This window comes from Pipistrellus hanaki (genome assembly GCF_964339955.1).
Source record: "Pipistrellus hanaki genome assembly, chromosome: 5".
Taxonomy (NCBI): Eukaryota; Metazoa; Chordata; class Mammalia; order Chiroptera; family Vespertilionidae; genus Pipistrellus; species Pipistrellus hanaki.
In genome coordinates this window covers 31,909,734-31,925,429 of record NC_140507.1, presented here as the reverse complement: position 1 = coordinate 31,925,429, position 15,696 = coordinate 31,909,734, and the positions used below count along the sequence as shown (strand labels likewise).

Here is a 15,696-nt window from a genome sequence, read left to right as displayed (position 1 = left end):
ATCTCTGGGGAGGAGAGCACTGGGGTCCAAATCTCATGCCCAGTGATAGCTAAGGGAGGCAGTCAACTAGGCCCCCCCCCCCCCCCCTTACAATTGTCCTGCCAGACACCTGGGCCTTCCCACCAGGTGACTTTCTCTACCTGGCCCCTCGTCCCTGCTCTGCTCCAGTCTGTCTTACTGCCTCCCGTTGTGGTAGGAAGAGCTAATGTTTCCGAAATCACAGAGCCAGTAAGTGACAGAGCCAAGGGGTTGAACCCTGGAGTCTCTGAACGTCAGATATTGATGGGGTATTGATGGGCACCATTAAGACCAGGGGGTGCAAACCCTAAGCTTGCTGTTCCAGTTCTTCTTGTCCAAGGAGGGGGCCCCCATTCCACCCACACCATTGACTTATTTCTCCGCTGACCCCGGAGGAAGAGCCTGGCACCTCGTGCCAGGACCAGGCTGTCCCAAGGGACGGTGCACCCGTTTGGCAGAGGGACCAGGGCGCATGCCCGCGCGAGGGAGCAGGCTGCTCTGCGCCTTGAACCTGGATCCCTCCGAGGCAGGGATCCCCCTCTCTCCGGCCAGAGACCCCCGAGGGGTGCCCGCAGCCGGACCCGCCGGCCGCCGCCGACCACGAGGCCCGGGAAGCGCTGAAGGAAGGGAAGCGGCTCTGACGGACCCCGGCGCGGGCCCTCCGCCGGCTGCCCGCCGCCCGCCGCCCGCCTCCGCCCGGTCGGCCCCTGCGCGGGGCTCAGCCCGGGCCGCCGCCTCTGGCTCGGGGCCCGCGCTCGGTGCTCGGGCCGGGCCCGCCTCTCGCGGTTTTCGCTTTCGTTTTCCCGCCGATAAAGCGGAGGAAAATGAAAGCGGCCGCGGCCGGGCTGGCGCGGCGGCCACCGGGCGCGGGGCCGGGGCCGGGGCCGGAGCCGGAGCCGGGGCGCAGCCCGCGCCGCGAGGTAAGCGCAGCCCCTCCGCGGCCGCCTCGCGGGCTCCTCCCTGCGGACCCGGCGGGCGGGGCGCCGGGCTGGGAGGGCCCGGAGCGGGGCTTCGAGGGCTGGGACCTCCGGCCGCGCGGGAGACGGGGAGCTCGGGGTGGGACGCGGCGAGGCGAGCCCCGGCTCCCCGCGCGCTCCGGGCTGGGGGAGCGCCGAGCTCGCTGCCCGCTGCAGCCCGGCTGTCGGAAAAGGAGGAGGAGGGTGGGAGCCTGCGATGCGGGGCGGAGAGCCGCACCTGAGCCCCGCGGGAGGCGGGAGCGCATCCTCGGCCCCTCTCCCCTGTCAGGTCCCCTCCGCCCCGCGCGGGGTCCCCGGCGGCTCGCCGTCTGCGCTTCTCAGATCCGGCGCCCCCGGGCGTCCCTGGGGGGCCCTCCGAGGGTCTGGCGGTTACCCCTCTGGGGCATAGGTTTGGAGAGCAGCCGGGCCAGGATGCCGCCCCTCCCCGGGGCCCTGCAGGGACCCCAAACCAGGGCTGCCATACATGCACCCAGGGGACCCAGTTTTCCCCAAACCACGCAGCTTTCCCCTGCGTCTGCCCGCCAAAAGGGGGAGAGACGAGTGCCCTGGTCTTTGTCCTGAGTCAAATCTACCGCTCAAAGTAGATTTCCCGAAGTGAAAGAATTGGGCGCCGCCTCAAGGCTGTAGAGACAGCCCCTGACCCTGGGGTGTTCCCCAGCCCCTGGCCAGAGAAGGTCTGGGGCAGGCCAGTGGTGGGGGGCAAGCGTAGAGAGGAGGCACTGAGTGCTGAAAGCAAAGTGGCAAGGCTGCAGGCACTGACGTACAAACACGGACGAGAACCCAGTTTTTGTAGCCAAGAACCCCCCTTCTGTTCTGCTTTTGTCTCAATAAAAAGGAATTCAAGCTTATTTACTTGGATCTGGTCATAAGACCCGTTACTGAGACAAAACTGGGAACGTCCTTAACTTTGAAAATAGCCATCTGAATTTGATGAGATGACTCAGTGCCCTAATTTTTAAAACATGGAGTCCCACCCCAGAAGGGCGGCGTTTTATTACTTTTAGAAAACACTGTCTCTGTCAGGAGCCAGAAAGTCAGATGGTTGATTTTGTGATGAACCTCCTCCACGCTGTTCCTTTACTTCTGAGTTTCCGAGGGCCCTTCTCGCTCCCTCCTATTAAACTAAAATTTAACTGTCATGGATGGTTCTCTTTCCTCTCCAGGGGAACCAAAGTTTGCCACCCTAAAATATGCCTTCTGGGATATTGATCTTAAGACGGCTATTTTGTAGAACCGAAAGAGCCTTTGATCCTCTCCTGCCTAAAGGAGTTCCGATAGAAAAGCCTGCCTCCGGAAGCGCAGCCTGGCATACTGACCTCAGTGTGTTCACCTCACACATGTGAGTCGGTGTGGCAGACTGGGAGAAGCCCCGCAAGGCCTGTTGGCGGACTCCCCTCAGCGCCCCATTGTTTCAGAATTTGCTGACACGTTTGCTCTTTCTCATCTACTGTGAATTGGGTACTTTCTCTTTGAAATCCTAGACCCCTGCCTCCCTCCCCCTCGTTTAGAAGGGCATATAAGCCTCAACTGCCCAATGCATCCTCAGTCTTATATTCTTTTTTCTTTTTAAAAAATATATTTTATTGATTTTTTTACAGAGAGGAGGAGAGAGGGATAGAGAGCTAGAAACGTCGATGAGAGAGAAACATTGACCAACTGCCTCTTGCACACCCCCCACCGAGGATGTGCCCGCAACCAATGTACATGTCCCTGACCGGAATCGAACTCGGGACCTTTCAGTCCGTAGACCGACGCTCTACCACTGAGCCAAACCGGTTTCAGCTTATATTCTTTTTTTAAAAAACATTTTTATTGATTTGTTTTTTTAGAGAGGAAGGGAGAGGGAGAGAGAAATAGCAGTGATGAAAGAATCATCGATTGGCTGCCTCTTGCATGTGCCCTGACCAGGGCCTAGCCCAGGAGGAGCCTGTAACCTAGGTACATGCCCTTGTTTGGAATTGAACCCAGAACTCTTCGGTCTGCAGGCCAATGCTTTATCCGCTGAGCCAAACTGGCTATGGCAGTAGTTTGCTCATTTTATTGGCCAATAATGCTCCATCAAATGGATTTACAGCATTTGGTTTATTCATTCATCAGTTGATGCACATTTAGGTTGTGTCTACTTTGGGGCTATTATGAAAAATGCTTCTATGAGCATTTATGTATAAATTTTTGTGTGAACATATATTTTCATTTCTCTTGGGTAAAGAATTCTTTTAAAATATATATATATATTTATTGATTTCAGAGAGGAAAGGAGAGGGAGAGAGATAGAAAAGTGATGAGAGAGAATCATTGATAGGTCGCCACCAGGGACTGAGCCTGAAACCCGGGCATGTGCCCTGATGGGGAATCAAACAACTGTGACCTCCTGGTCATAGGTTGACACTCAATTACTAAGCCATGCCAGCCAGGCTTGGGTAAAAGAATTTATATATATATATATATATATATATATATATATATATATATATATATGAATATATGAAAGTGAAAGGGGGAAACTATTTTATATATATATATATATATATATATAAAATAGTTTCCCCCTTTCACTTTTAAAAATATATATATTTTATTGATTTTTTTTTTACAGAGAGGAAGGGAGAGGGATATAAAGTTAGAAACATCAATCAACTGCCTTCTGCACACTCCCTGCTGGGTATGTGCCCGCAACCAAGGTGCATGCCCTTGACCGGTTTGGCTCAGTGGATAGAGCATCGGCCTACAGACTGAAAGGTCACAGGTTTGATTCCAGTTGCAGGCACATCCCCAGTAGGGGGTGTGCAGGAGGCAGCTGATCAATGTTTCTCTCTCATTGATGTTTCTAACTCTCTATCCATCTCTCTTCCTCTGTAAAAAAATAAAATATATATTTTTAAAAATATATATTTTTATTGATTTCAGAAAGGAAGGGAGGGGAAGAGAGATAGAAGCATCAATGATGAGAAAGAATCATTGATTGGCTGCTTCCTGCACACCCCTCACTGGGGATAAAGCCAGCAACCTGCACCTGGGTCATGTGCCCTGACCAGGAATCAAACCATGACCTCCTGGTTCATAAGTAGATACTCAAACACTGAGCCACGCCAGTCGGGCCCCCTTTCACTTTCTTGATGGTATTCTTTGAAGCAATTTTTTTTTTCCCCAATTTTGTTGAAGTCCAACTGATCAATTTTCTCTTTTTAAAAAAATATTTATTTTTATTGCTTTCAGAGGCGAAGGGAGAGGGAGAGAGAGAAAAGCATCAATGATGAGAGAGAATGACTGTCTGCCTCCTGCAGGCCCCACACTGGGTATTAAGCCTGAAACTGGCATGTGCCCTGACCAGAAATTGGATAGTGACCTCCTGATTCTTAGGCTGATGCTCAGCCACTGACTGGGCAAAGAGCTTTCTAGTTTTAACTCTTACTTTTTTAGAATCCTCACATGAGGGTATTTTTTGTTTGTTTTTGAGAGAGGAAAAGAGAGAGAGAGAACCATCAATGTGAGCGAGATACATTGATTGGTTGCCTCCTGCGTGTGCCCTGACAGGGGCTGGGGAACCTGCAACCCCCCGGGGCGCAGGCTGATGTTCTGGCCACTGAGCAACACCAGCCAGGGCTCTCTCAGATATTCCTGACCAGTCTCCCCAGAGATTTGTCTATTTTTAAAGAAATGCTTTGGGTTTTTGTCAACCCACTTTTATTTTTTTGTTCTCTATATCCTCTCTTTAATTGGTTCTTCTCTTATATTTATTATTTCACCTTATTTTCCTGGTTACATGTTGCTTGTAATAGATGCAAACAATGTAGTAGACACTCATAAAATTAGACAGGAAAGACCAATCCTATTTTCTATAATTCCACTCTTTATAGGTAACCTTAGATATTAGTTTGGTGTATTTTTCTGGATTATTTTTTTCTATACTTACACAATTTTCTACCACTTTCTAAACTATGTAAGGCATGAACAACTTTCTGTGGTATGTTCACACACACACACACACACACACACACCCATTATAATGGAATGGCATAATTTATTTATCAATTTTTCCATTAGTGGGCATTTAGATAGAATAGTGGAATATAATTCATCCGTGTTTATTTTGATCACTGATATGTGTGGCCCTCTTTCTATTATCCATCTTGCTTTGCCATATACTTATTAGGGGTCCTTCCTTTTTTCTTGTGATTTTTTTTCCTGATTCATCAAGACGTCTTTGTCCCCATTCCTTCCTTTTTATTTAGTGACTTTAAATTCTGTGTCTTACCAGGAGCCCTCGTTAAGTTCTTAAGCATAGACAAACTTATGGTTTCCTACACACGCCCACAATTAATCAGATCTTGAACCTCCTTCCAAACATAAGAACCTTTTTAGCATGTTTTTAATTATCTTCTCGCCCACCTTTCTCCCACAGCTACAAACACACACGGTGTCTGCCCAGAAATTACTGAAATAATCTGGGAGCTTCCCATTGTTACTGACTCTTCATGCTTCAGAATACAGTTTCCTTTTTCTATTTTTGAAATCTTAACAATTGCATTCATCTTTAACCGATTTGTGCAACGGCCTATCCTACCAGGATAGGAGGGCTCCCACACGTGTTTCTTTTAGTGTTTTCATTGGCTTGTGGAACATTTGTAGTTATCTGTGTTTCGCCAGTACTGCTTCTCCGGCCTCTGATTTCTCAAACGCACACTGTCGAGCCCATGCTATTCTAATCCTCACTTGACCTTTGCTGGCACAAACGCGTTCTGAAATGTTTGCCAGTGCTGGAGTCACTTCCTCATATTTTACCGAGTTTCCTTTAATATTTTACCGAGTTTCCTTTAGGTTAAGAAGTGCAATGTCGGGCTGTGTAGACCTACCTCTAAGTGAAGATTTGTGTCATGGCCCTGCCCCCGGGTCCAAGACTAGCTGCAGGAGTATGCTTTGAAACTTCAACTGCTGGATATGTTACACTAAAAAGCTTAACATGTTAACATTGCTGTTTATCATATTCATTATGTGAGGGTGAAGTCAGATGGGCACTCTGATAGTACAATGGTGCTGCCAGTAACTTGGGTGGTGTTTGTCAAAAGCTCTTTAAAGTGTCCATACCTTTTATCCCAGTAATGCTATTTCCGGTAGTCTGTCCGGAGACGTGTTTCCCACGTGAGGTTATTTCGGATGGTGCGGAGTGGTTCCAGGTGGAACACACAGCATTGTCTCACCCTGACTCACATGGGGATAAGTGACTGCCCTTTTCAATCTTCTGATGGAGGGAAGGAGAAAGGTCCCAGCTTGGGGCTGGACTGTCTTTAAAAACCCTCCAAACCTCCCTCCTCTCCCTTTAGATATAAAAGAACGATCAAAGGGACAGCGGTATCTTAACGGTATCTTCACCGCTCTGTTTTGCTTTCCTTCGTGCTCATTTTCCCAGTCGCCTTCATTTGTGACTAGGATGCCGGCTTTCCATTGACAGTAGTGAGTGAGGTTTGCTTTTAAAACACATTCACTGAAGGGAGAATGAGTTGACTTAGAGAGAAATGTTAAGTATGGTACAGATGACATATGATTACAGTGAACTAGTAACGGTGACGTATGGAAGACTGAAACGTGCGAAGCATGGCCCCAAGGAATACTCAGAGCTTCAGACAGCTTCTCAATGGGGCGACCTTCTCTGCGGGCTGTTCCTCCCGTGGGACTCCTGCTACAGAACCTTCCACTCAGTTTTCCAGCAGGAAGGAATTGGTTAAGTGATTCTGATGCCTTTCTAGGATGGAATACTGCCAATTATTTTTTTAAAAAATATTTAATGGCACAGAAAAATTATTACTGTTATATAAAACAAAGCTGGTTGCAAAAGAAAATATACACAGTACCTAAAAAATTATTTTAAAGAGATTATAGCTATATAGATACACACAAAAATTACTGGAAAAAAGACTGAAAGAAAATATTTCCAAATAAATGATCTCTGGATGGTTGAAAACATATGCCACTTTTGTCACCAGAAAAACAATACATGTATACATATATATGATTTTTAATTAACCTGTTCCAACCCTAACTGGACTACCTGGTATTTTGCAATCTGCAGGCACTCCTGGGTCTTGACATGCTCCTAGGTCCCTGAGGCCTGACCCAAAGCCATCTGGGGTGGGGGTGGGGGTAAGTTTAGGGGTAGGGGGAGCAGTGCTTTCAGACTTCCTTGTCACCCCTCAGAAAACCCCAAAGTACGTGGTGGGTATATGTTTATACTTTTGCAATAAAACAGGAAGAACGCATAGAAAACGCTCTGGAATCATTTGCATTGCCTTTTCTTCTCCCATCCAAGTACTAACCAGGCCCGACCCTGCTTAGCTTCCGAGATCAGACGAGATCGGGCGCGTTCAGGGTGGTATGGCCGTAGACGCCTTTTCTTCTCAATAGACCCAATAGGCAGGACCAAGGCAGGACACCACGTTCTCAGTAGCTCTGGGACATTCCATGGGAGTGGAGTAGATGCTGGGAGAGGGTCTCCTAGTGTCTCATTTATGATCTCCCTTTGATTTCTGTATTATTTCACTGACCATGAAGTTTCAACACATTGGATATCATTGTGGCTATGCATCACCTGGGCTGCAGATGTGTGTATTTAAGTTTGGGCACCTCGTTTCCAAGATTACGAAATCTCTTTGTTTGGAAGGAAAAAAATGTTCACCGCAAGGCCTACTGCTTGGCAGAAGCATTTGCTACCTTTTGCCCGGTGGCAGTTCCCAGGCTGTTCCTTCTTAGAGCTTGTTTCCGGACTCCTTTGTGGGGCTGGGGCTGGCAGGCCCCTGGTGAGAGAATCCAGGCGTGGTCTATAGCCCGGTACAGCTTCCTCCTTCTCTGGAGGTGCTGGGCTCTGCCCAGGATAAGCCAGCCATGTCCTGAGCCTGGGAGACGCCTGATGCTGCACTCAGGTAGCATCTGCCAGGTGGCAGCAAGACCTTTGACTCATTGACTCTTCCCCTCCTTCAACGCCTCTCCCCTCCCACTGCCACGGCTGTGGCTCAGGCTCTCACACTGCTTGCCTGGATAACACAGTGACCTCCAACTGGCCCCTGCCTCCCCTTCTCCTTACTGACAGTGTGTCTCTTCACCGAAGACAGCGTGTATCGGTCTCTTACTGCTGCTGTAACAAATCTAGGCTTCTCCAGCTTCAAGAGGCATCATTCGTTCTTTGGCTATGGCTACTTCTTCATCTTTTATTTATTTATTTATTTATTTTTTAAATATATTTTATTGTTTTTTTACAGAGAGGAAGAGAGAGGGATAGAGAGTTAGAAACAACGATGAGAGAGAATCATCAACCAGCTGCCTCCTGCACACCTCCTACCAGGGATGTTCCCCCAACCCAGGTACATGCCCTTGACCGGAATTGAACCTGGGACCTTTCAGTCTGCAGACCGATGCTCTATCCACTGAGCCAAACCAGTTTCGGCTACTTCCTCACCTTTTAAGCCTACCAGTCTTTTTCACGTGGCATCACCCTGGCACTCCTCCTCTGTAATCACCCTGGCACTCTCCCTTTTACGAAGACCCTTGTGGTGACACGGAGCTCACCTGGACACTCCAGGACAATCCTGCCATCTCAAGATGCCTAATTTAATCTTACCTGCTACATCCCTTTGTAAGGGAACATGTGCACAGCTCCCAGGGACTCAGACGTCAGCACCTGTGGTGGGGCCTTATCCAGCCAGCCTCACAGTGAATCTTTTAAAAAAAGACTCGCATCCCGCCACGTTACTTCTCTGCCAGACCCCTGGGTGGTGCTCTGGTTCTCGGGCGATCAGGACCTTTCACGGCTGGGAGTGCCATGCAAGAGCTACCCAACCCCTACCCCACAGCCCCCTGCCCCCTCTCTCCCTGCCCCTCTCTCCCCTCTCCGCCTCTGACCTGCTATTCATGGTCTAGCCTGTGCTTTTTGCCAAGAATGCTTCTCCCCACACTCCCCCCCCCCCCCCCCCCCCAGGCCTTCCCGAGGCTTCAGACAAGGTCAGGCCTCCCTGGGATGCTCTCACTGGGACCTGTGCCACCCCCTGTCACCGTGGTCGGCAAACTGCGGCTCTTGAGCCACATGCGGCTCTTTGGCCCTTGGGTGTGGCTCTTCCACAAAATCCCACGGCCTGGGCGAGTCTATATTAAAAGAGTGGCGTTAGAAGAAGTTTAAGTTTAAAAAAAAATTTGGCTCTCAAAAGAAATTTCAATCGCTGTACTGTTGATATTTGGCTCTGTGGACTCATGAGTTTGCCGACCACTGCACTATCACACTTACCACAGGTCAGCAGCGTTGCATTTATTCCGGTGATTGTTGGATTCATATGTGCTTCTCCCTTGTTGTTAAGTATGCTATGCCAGCGGGGGCCCAGTCTGTTCTTGGCCCATCGCTGCATCCCAGAGCAGTGCTTGGCTGTGGAAGGTGGTTAGTAAGTCCTGGGAAACCTAGGAACGAATGAATAATAGAACGAATCTATCCCTTTTACCCTGCTTTGTCATCTGCACAGCACTTGTCCCCTCTCTGTCGCCTCCCTCCACCAGAATGGGAGCTGCAGGAGAGCAGGGGCTTTGTGTGTGAGCTCAAGCCTCTCCTCCCGGGTCCCAGAGCCATGCCTGGTCCAAGACAGGCACTCGACAAAAACTTAGGAAATGACTCACCTGCGGGATGCTCGGACTCTATCACAGTCTCACATCCGAACCCTCTTTGAAGATGGTTTTATCAGGTCCTCATTTCCATGATCTAATCTAGCTCAAGAGCTGGGCAGATTGGCAGAGATCTAAGATATTCACCCGTTTTTGTGATAACCCAGGGAGTTAACACAGGCAAACCGTTTGGCAGCTGGCGAGCCCTGTGTGAGAATTTGCTGCTGTTAAGAAATACTTGAGCTCTTTGTGGCTGAGAATTTTTAGTGTGTCTGTGGCGGCTCTGAGGTGGGATCCCAAACACAGAACTGAGTGACGTCTCCTGGCTCCTGCACCAGGACGGGACTCAGTCTTGCAAATTGCTTGCCGAAGCTCCCAGACCTCAGGTGGGCAACTTTGAGCCACAACGTCTGCTTTTTCTTGTCTCGCCTGCAGGTGGCAGCACGCCCTGGACTTCCCTGCACTGCAGGCAGACCTGGGGCTGGACAGCAGGGAACCGAGAAAATGGACTCCCTTCTCCTGGAGACGCCAACCACCAGCCCTGGGTGAGTGTGCAGCTTGACCAGAGCTTTCCTCTTTTCTGCTCTGCGTTATTTATTTATCGTTAACATAGGGGTTGGTGTAAACCACCCATGTTGGATTTTGAGGCAGTTTGTTGATTTTCGGTTTGTTTACAAAAACAACAATAACAGTATTACCAGAAATATTACCAGAATGTTGCAGAGGGGACGAGGGGCCGGGGGTCATCTTCAGCCCTGGGAGTGGGGTGTCCCACCCTTTTGTCATCCAGGGAGCCGGGGGCCCCCCCAGAACAGTTCCCTTTCGTTCAACATGTGTGGGAGCTCGTGGTCCTTCGAAGTTCCAGCTGTTTGAAAATTAAAGGGACAGTTTCTTTGTGTAGAAGCAGAATTGCATTCAAAAAGATCACCACCTATAAAGTTAAAATCAAAAGGTTCTTCATAACGCTGGAGTTTTCTCAGTGTTGTCTCTTAAAATCTCGTTTTAAAAAGCATTAGAAAGCAATCTGTGTTGGTTCTGAGTCTCATGTGAAATAATGTGGAATTGGTTTGGTGGCGGATTGTGCAAGGACTTTTCTCCAGCTGTGCTTAGCGGGTGGGCGGGGGCGTGGAGGCTGGAGGAGGGACAGGCGGGAGCGGCCGGGTCCCCCATCTGCTGTGGGTTCAGCGTCCCCGCGGCCCACCCTCCTGGCCCCCGGGCCCCGGCCAGCCGCGGCCTGGCTGTCGCTTGCTCCCTGGGTGCTGTGCCTCACAGTTCAGTGCCTCCGCGTCCGCGTCCGGTTTCGCTCGGCTTCTGACTCACAAAGCTCTGGTATTGGGCTGTTGGTTTTTTAGTAAAAGCAGGTGTGGAAGGACAAACCGGCCCCCGAGGGACTTTGATGGGCACCCTCCTAAAAAACATTTCCGGGCTGTTTGTTGTGTTTTTTTCTTAAGCACCAGTTAACAGTTTTCAGTTTAACTGTGTGTTCCTTCCTGAAGTCTTTTGCCTGGGGCTGGTCTTCATGATTTATTCTACCCTCGTGTTTAGGGCGTGGCTCTGCTTGTCAAGTCTGGGTTTGAAATAGAGATGATTTTTATTTTTTTTTCTCCACACAGGCCGAGCACGCAGAAATAGGGATGACTTGAATTTGTCTCCAATTTATTTCTATCTTTCAATTCCTTCCCTCGGGAAATGGAGTATTTGGAGGCAGGGAGTGTTGTTTAGTGCCCGGTGAGTGGAGACACCCTCAAGAGAAGAGGCTGTTGCCCTCCAGGGTCACATGTTCTGGGGGGAGAATCAGAACTTGGTTTCTGGGTGGGTCCTGGAAATTTCGGGGAAACACTTTGCAAGGTATGTTCTGACTGCTTTGCTGTGCACCTGAAACTAATAGAAGATAATATTGAATCTAAACTGTAATTAAAACATAAAATTAGCCCTGGCTGGTTTGGCTCAGTGGGTAGAGTGTCAGCTTGTGGACTGAAGGGTCCCGGGTTCAATTCCAGTCAAGGGCATATGCCCAGGTTTTGGGCTCGATCCCTAGTAGGGGGCATGCAGGAGGCAGCAGATCAATGATTCTCTCTCATCATTGATGTTTCTCTCTCTCTCTCTCTCTCTCTCTCTCTCTCTCTCTCTCTCCATCTCCTTTCCTTTCAAAAAAAAAAAACAATATATATATATATATATATATATATATATATATATATATATATATAAAATAAAGTTTTAAAAAGAAATGTAAATTTAAAAAATAAAAAAGTGTCTTTTTCCTGTAACTGTCACATGTGCATGGCAGAGTTCCCACTTGTGAGTTCCCAGAAAAGCCCTCGGCAGGGAAGACTGTGGGGCCTGCTCCTGGGCTTTGTAACTCAGACGGGAGAAAAGAAGGTGGTGTGCTTCCAGGCACACAGCTGGGGGGGGGGGGGGCAGCCCAGAGGGGGTCACACTGAGTAGGTTGGGTTGACCCAATTTTGGTGGCGGTAAGATTTGATTATCAAGCCAAAATACTTAGGGTTAGGATGATGTTTGACTTAAATATCATCAAGAATGGAAATAAAGACTTTGAACAGAAGGACAAGCTTCCTGTTTAAAGGAGGGTCTTTTATCTCCATTTCACACCTGAGATGAGCAGTGCTTTTGTAGTGCCTTCTCAAATGATTCTCAAAGGTCACGCAGCTGCTGGAAGCTGGGTCCGCCAGACCCCAGAGTTCACACATACACACACACACACACACACACACACACACGCACACACCCTGGGCCTGTGTTATCTGCGGAGCACAGGCGGGTCTTGGGATCCCCGAGGCTTCACCCAGCGCTGACCTTTTGTGACCCTGAGGGTCTGTCCAGGACTGCGTTGTCTGTCTGCGTCACTCCTGTGCTCACCGGGCCGGGGAGAGGGGAGACGGTGGGTAAGTCACTCCCCGGTCTCTCTGAGGCCCTGAGAAAGCCCGCAGGCACCCGGCCAGACCTCCGTGGTCTGCAGGCTGCAGTCCAGACAAGCCCCACAGGCTGCAGAGGCTGCGGGGAGCTCGGGAGCTGCAGGCCCCGGACCAGCCTTCCCTCCGAGTGGAGGCCGCAGGGCTGACGGCAGTCCGGGCAGGGAGACAGCGCAGCGGCAGCCACCGCACAAGCTGACGCTTGTCACTGCCCCGATCTTCCAGCACGAGCAGGAGAATGCGCGTGCGGAACTTTCCCGTCCATTCCTGCGCTCATTTCTTCACCGAACGTTCAGCAAACAGTGAAGCACCTTCGGGCTTACAGCCACAAACAAAACCCGCGCCCCTGCCTTCACGGAGCTTACGGTCCCATCTGGGAGACAGACAGCGCTGAACACAGTGTCAGGGAGCAGTGGGTGCCCCGGGGAGGAGCGCAGCAGGGTGAGGCACAGAGACAGGGCAGTCCAGGGAGACTTCTCGAAGGAGGAGGTGTTTGAACAGAAACCCGGTGGCGCCAGGGAGCAAGCCATCCGAATGTCTGTTCCAGGCAGAGGGGACAGCAAGGTCATGGCCCCGAGATGGGGTTGTGTGGGGAGCACCAAGGAGGCCAGGGCATCAGAGAGTCGGGCAGGAGGAGAGTGGGAGGAGCAGAGGCCACAGAGGGAGGAGGCGGCCCTGGCCACCCAGCCTTGCGGGCCACCGTAGGAAGATAGGATTGTGTTCTTGCCCGGCCCTAAGGTATGTTGGGGGCGTGTTCCTGGCTGCTTGGCCTCCAGACCTGCAGCCTTCCCAGAGGGCCTTTTGATCTGCCCGGCGTCCTGCTCGGCGTAGCCTCTTTCTGCTGCCGTTAGCCACCACCCGCTCTGTGGTCTTCGGCCAGGGCCCCCATGCAGAGCTTCGTGGGGAGGGGAGGGGGCCCACTACGTTTAGAACAGAATGCTGACCAGCTCAGAAGGGAAATGCAGTTTGTGTTTAAGGAAAGATGCGCTTGGATATTATATTAAAATGTTTACATTTCTGTTGGAGGGGCCCCACCATGACCACATCTGTCTCCCTCCTCCCCTGCCGGCTGAGGGCCTAGGCGTGACCTTTCTGGTCTCACCTGTAGAACGTGCTAGCCGTGGCATTCCTGCCCAAAGGGAGGGGGAAGAGGGAAAAACAAAAGACTTATTGCAGGGCCTTCTCACCTCAGAGGCCTCTGGTTCGGTGGACAGAGTCTACAGAATGTTCTTAAGGGGATTAGGAACATTCTTCAAACCATGTCCAGGGGCTGTGTTTTATATTTATATTATGCAGCCTTCCCCCCCCCCCTTTTTTTTTTTTTGCTTGTTTCAAAACACTTTTGCGTCTGTCCTCGTGTTTATAAAGTACCTCTGCACAGGGGTTAAGAGCTTGGGAAAACAAACCATGTGCCTGGGGCCTGTTCCCCTGGCTTCCCCGTTCTTCCAGTTTCCTCGCCTGCAGATGGAATGGAAACAGGACTTACCTCAAAGGCCATGCTGAGGGTCTGCGTGCGGAGGCACCCAGCGCGGGGCCGGGCTCAAGGTAAAACTTCGTGCGTTTCTTCCCCTGGAACCGGAAGGGGCGCTGAGACCAGGGAGGCTAAGGGACTTGCTTAAGGTCATGTGGAGAGTTAGAGGGAAAAGCCAGAAATGGAAGCCTTGGCTCAAGGGGTCCGAGGCCAGGGCTTTCCCCCTGGAATTCATTCTGGTCTCCAGGAAAAAAATGTCAACGTATACTAAGGTGGCCAGACGTCCTGCTTTGGGCGGGACAGTCCCGATTTTGAACAATTTGTTCCGCGTCCCTCGGCGTTTGAAAAAAGTCCCGATTTTGCCGAAGCCGGTTTGGCTCAGTGGTTAGAGAGTCTGCCTGCGGACTGAAAGGTCCCAGGTTCGATTCCGGTCAAGGGCATGTACATTGGTTGCGGGCACATCCCCGGTGGGGGGGGTGCAAGAGGCAGCTGGTCGATGTTTCTCTCTCATCGATGTTTCTAGCTCTCTATCTCTCTCTCCCTTCCTCTCTGTAAAAAAAAAAAAAATCAATAAAATGTATTTTTTTTAAAAAGTCCCGATTTTTTGGGGGGAAAATCGGGACTTTTTTAAAATGCCCTGGGACGCGGGACAAATTGTGAAAAACCGGGACGTCTGGTCACCCTAATGTATACCGACAGTTCTAGCTGAGTTGAACCCTTTGGCAGCTGCTTTTGACTCTTATGGGGCTGGGTGATCAGGGCTTCCCCAGCGCACACGACCCTTCATCGTAGACAGGAAGAGGGCCTGGGGAGGGGCATCCGTGAGGGCTCTTTGGTGTGAGAGAGGCAGAGGTTGGGGTGCTGTGCTTCCGGTACTCCCCACCTTTGCATGGTGCCGGCCAGATCCTGAACCACCTCCCCCCCCCCCCCCAGGCCATCACAAAGGCCGTACCTGGGAGGCTGGGGAGGTTGGAACAGGCTTGCAGGTGGCAGGTGGGCACGCTAAAACTCTCCGTCCCAGGGCCAAGCCGGGCCCTCCCTCAGGAGGCTCAGATCCTCTGGGTAAAGAGACCACCTGACTTTTGCCCTTTGGGGCAGGAACACAGATGCCCTTTCCAGCTTACCCTGTTGCCAGGGGATTGTTGCCACCAATCTTCGATACACAGCAGTGCCCCTGCTCCGGGAGGTTAGACCTAAGGACTCCGCCGTGGGTTGTCCCAGGAAATGGGCCACACTTAGAATAAGGTGACCAGACGTCTCTATTTTTAACAATTTGTCCCGCGTCCCGCAGTTTTAAAAAAGTCCCAATTATTGCCGAAACCGGTTTGGCTCAGTGGATAGAGCGTCGGCCTGGGGCCTGAAAGGTCCCAGGTTCGATTCCGGACAAGGGCATGTACCTTGGTTGCGGGCATGTCCCCAGTGGGGGGTGTGCAGGAGGCAGCTGATTGATGTTTCTCTCTCATTGGTGTTTCTAACTCTCTATCCCTCTCTCTTCCTCTCTGTGTAAAATCAATAAAATAAAAAATAAAAATAAAAAATAAGCCAAAACTGGTTTGGCTCAGTGGATAGAGCATTGGCCTGCGGACTGAAGGGTCCTGGGTTCGATTCCGGTCAAGGGCATGTACCTTGGTTGCGGGCACGCCCCCTACTGGGGACGTGCCCG

At 50.7% G+C, this 15,696-nt stretch overlaps 1 protein-coding gene across 12 annotated transcripts in view; it reads left to right on the top strand.

The window, feature by feature from the left end:
- The first annotated feature begins 274 nt into the window (after nt 1-274).
- The window catches only part of LOC311623967 (uncharacterized protein), a 121,393-nt gene continuing 105,971 nt past the window's right edge, over nt 275-15,696 (top strand). For 4 of the 12 annotated variants that reach the window (XR_014795232.1, XR_014795233.1, XM_084886680.1 and 1 more), the window contains exons 1-2: nt 283-938; nt 10,065-10,174. Coding sequence is in view for 10 of the 12 variants with exons in the window: in XM_084886680.1 (XP_084742806.1) it covers nt 491-938; nt 10,065-10,174 (558 nt within the window). In the remaining 2 variants the exon portion in view is untranslated. Of the gene's footprint in view, nt 939-10,064; nt 10,175-15,696 lie in introns of all 12 variants that reach the window. The other 8 variants (XM_084886686.1, XM_084886687.1, XM_084886684.1 and 5 more) reach the window with 7 other exon arrangements.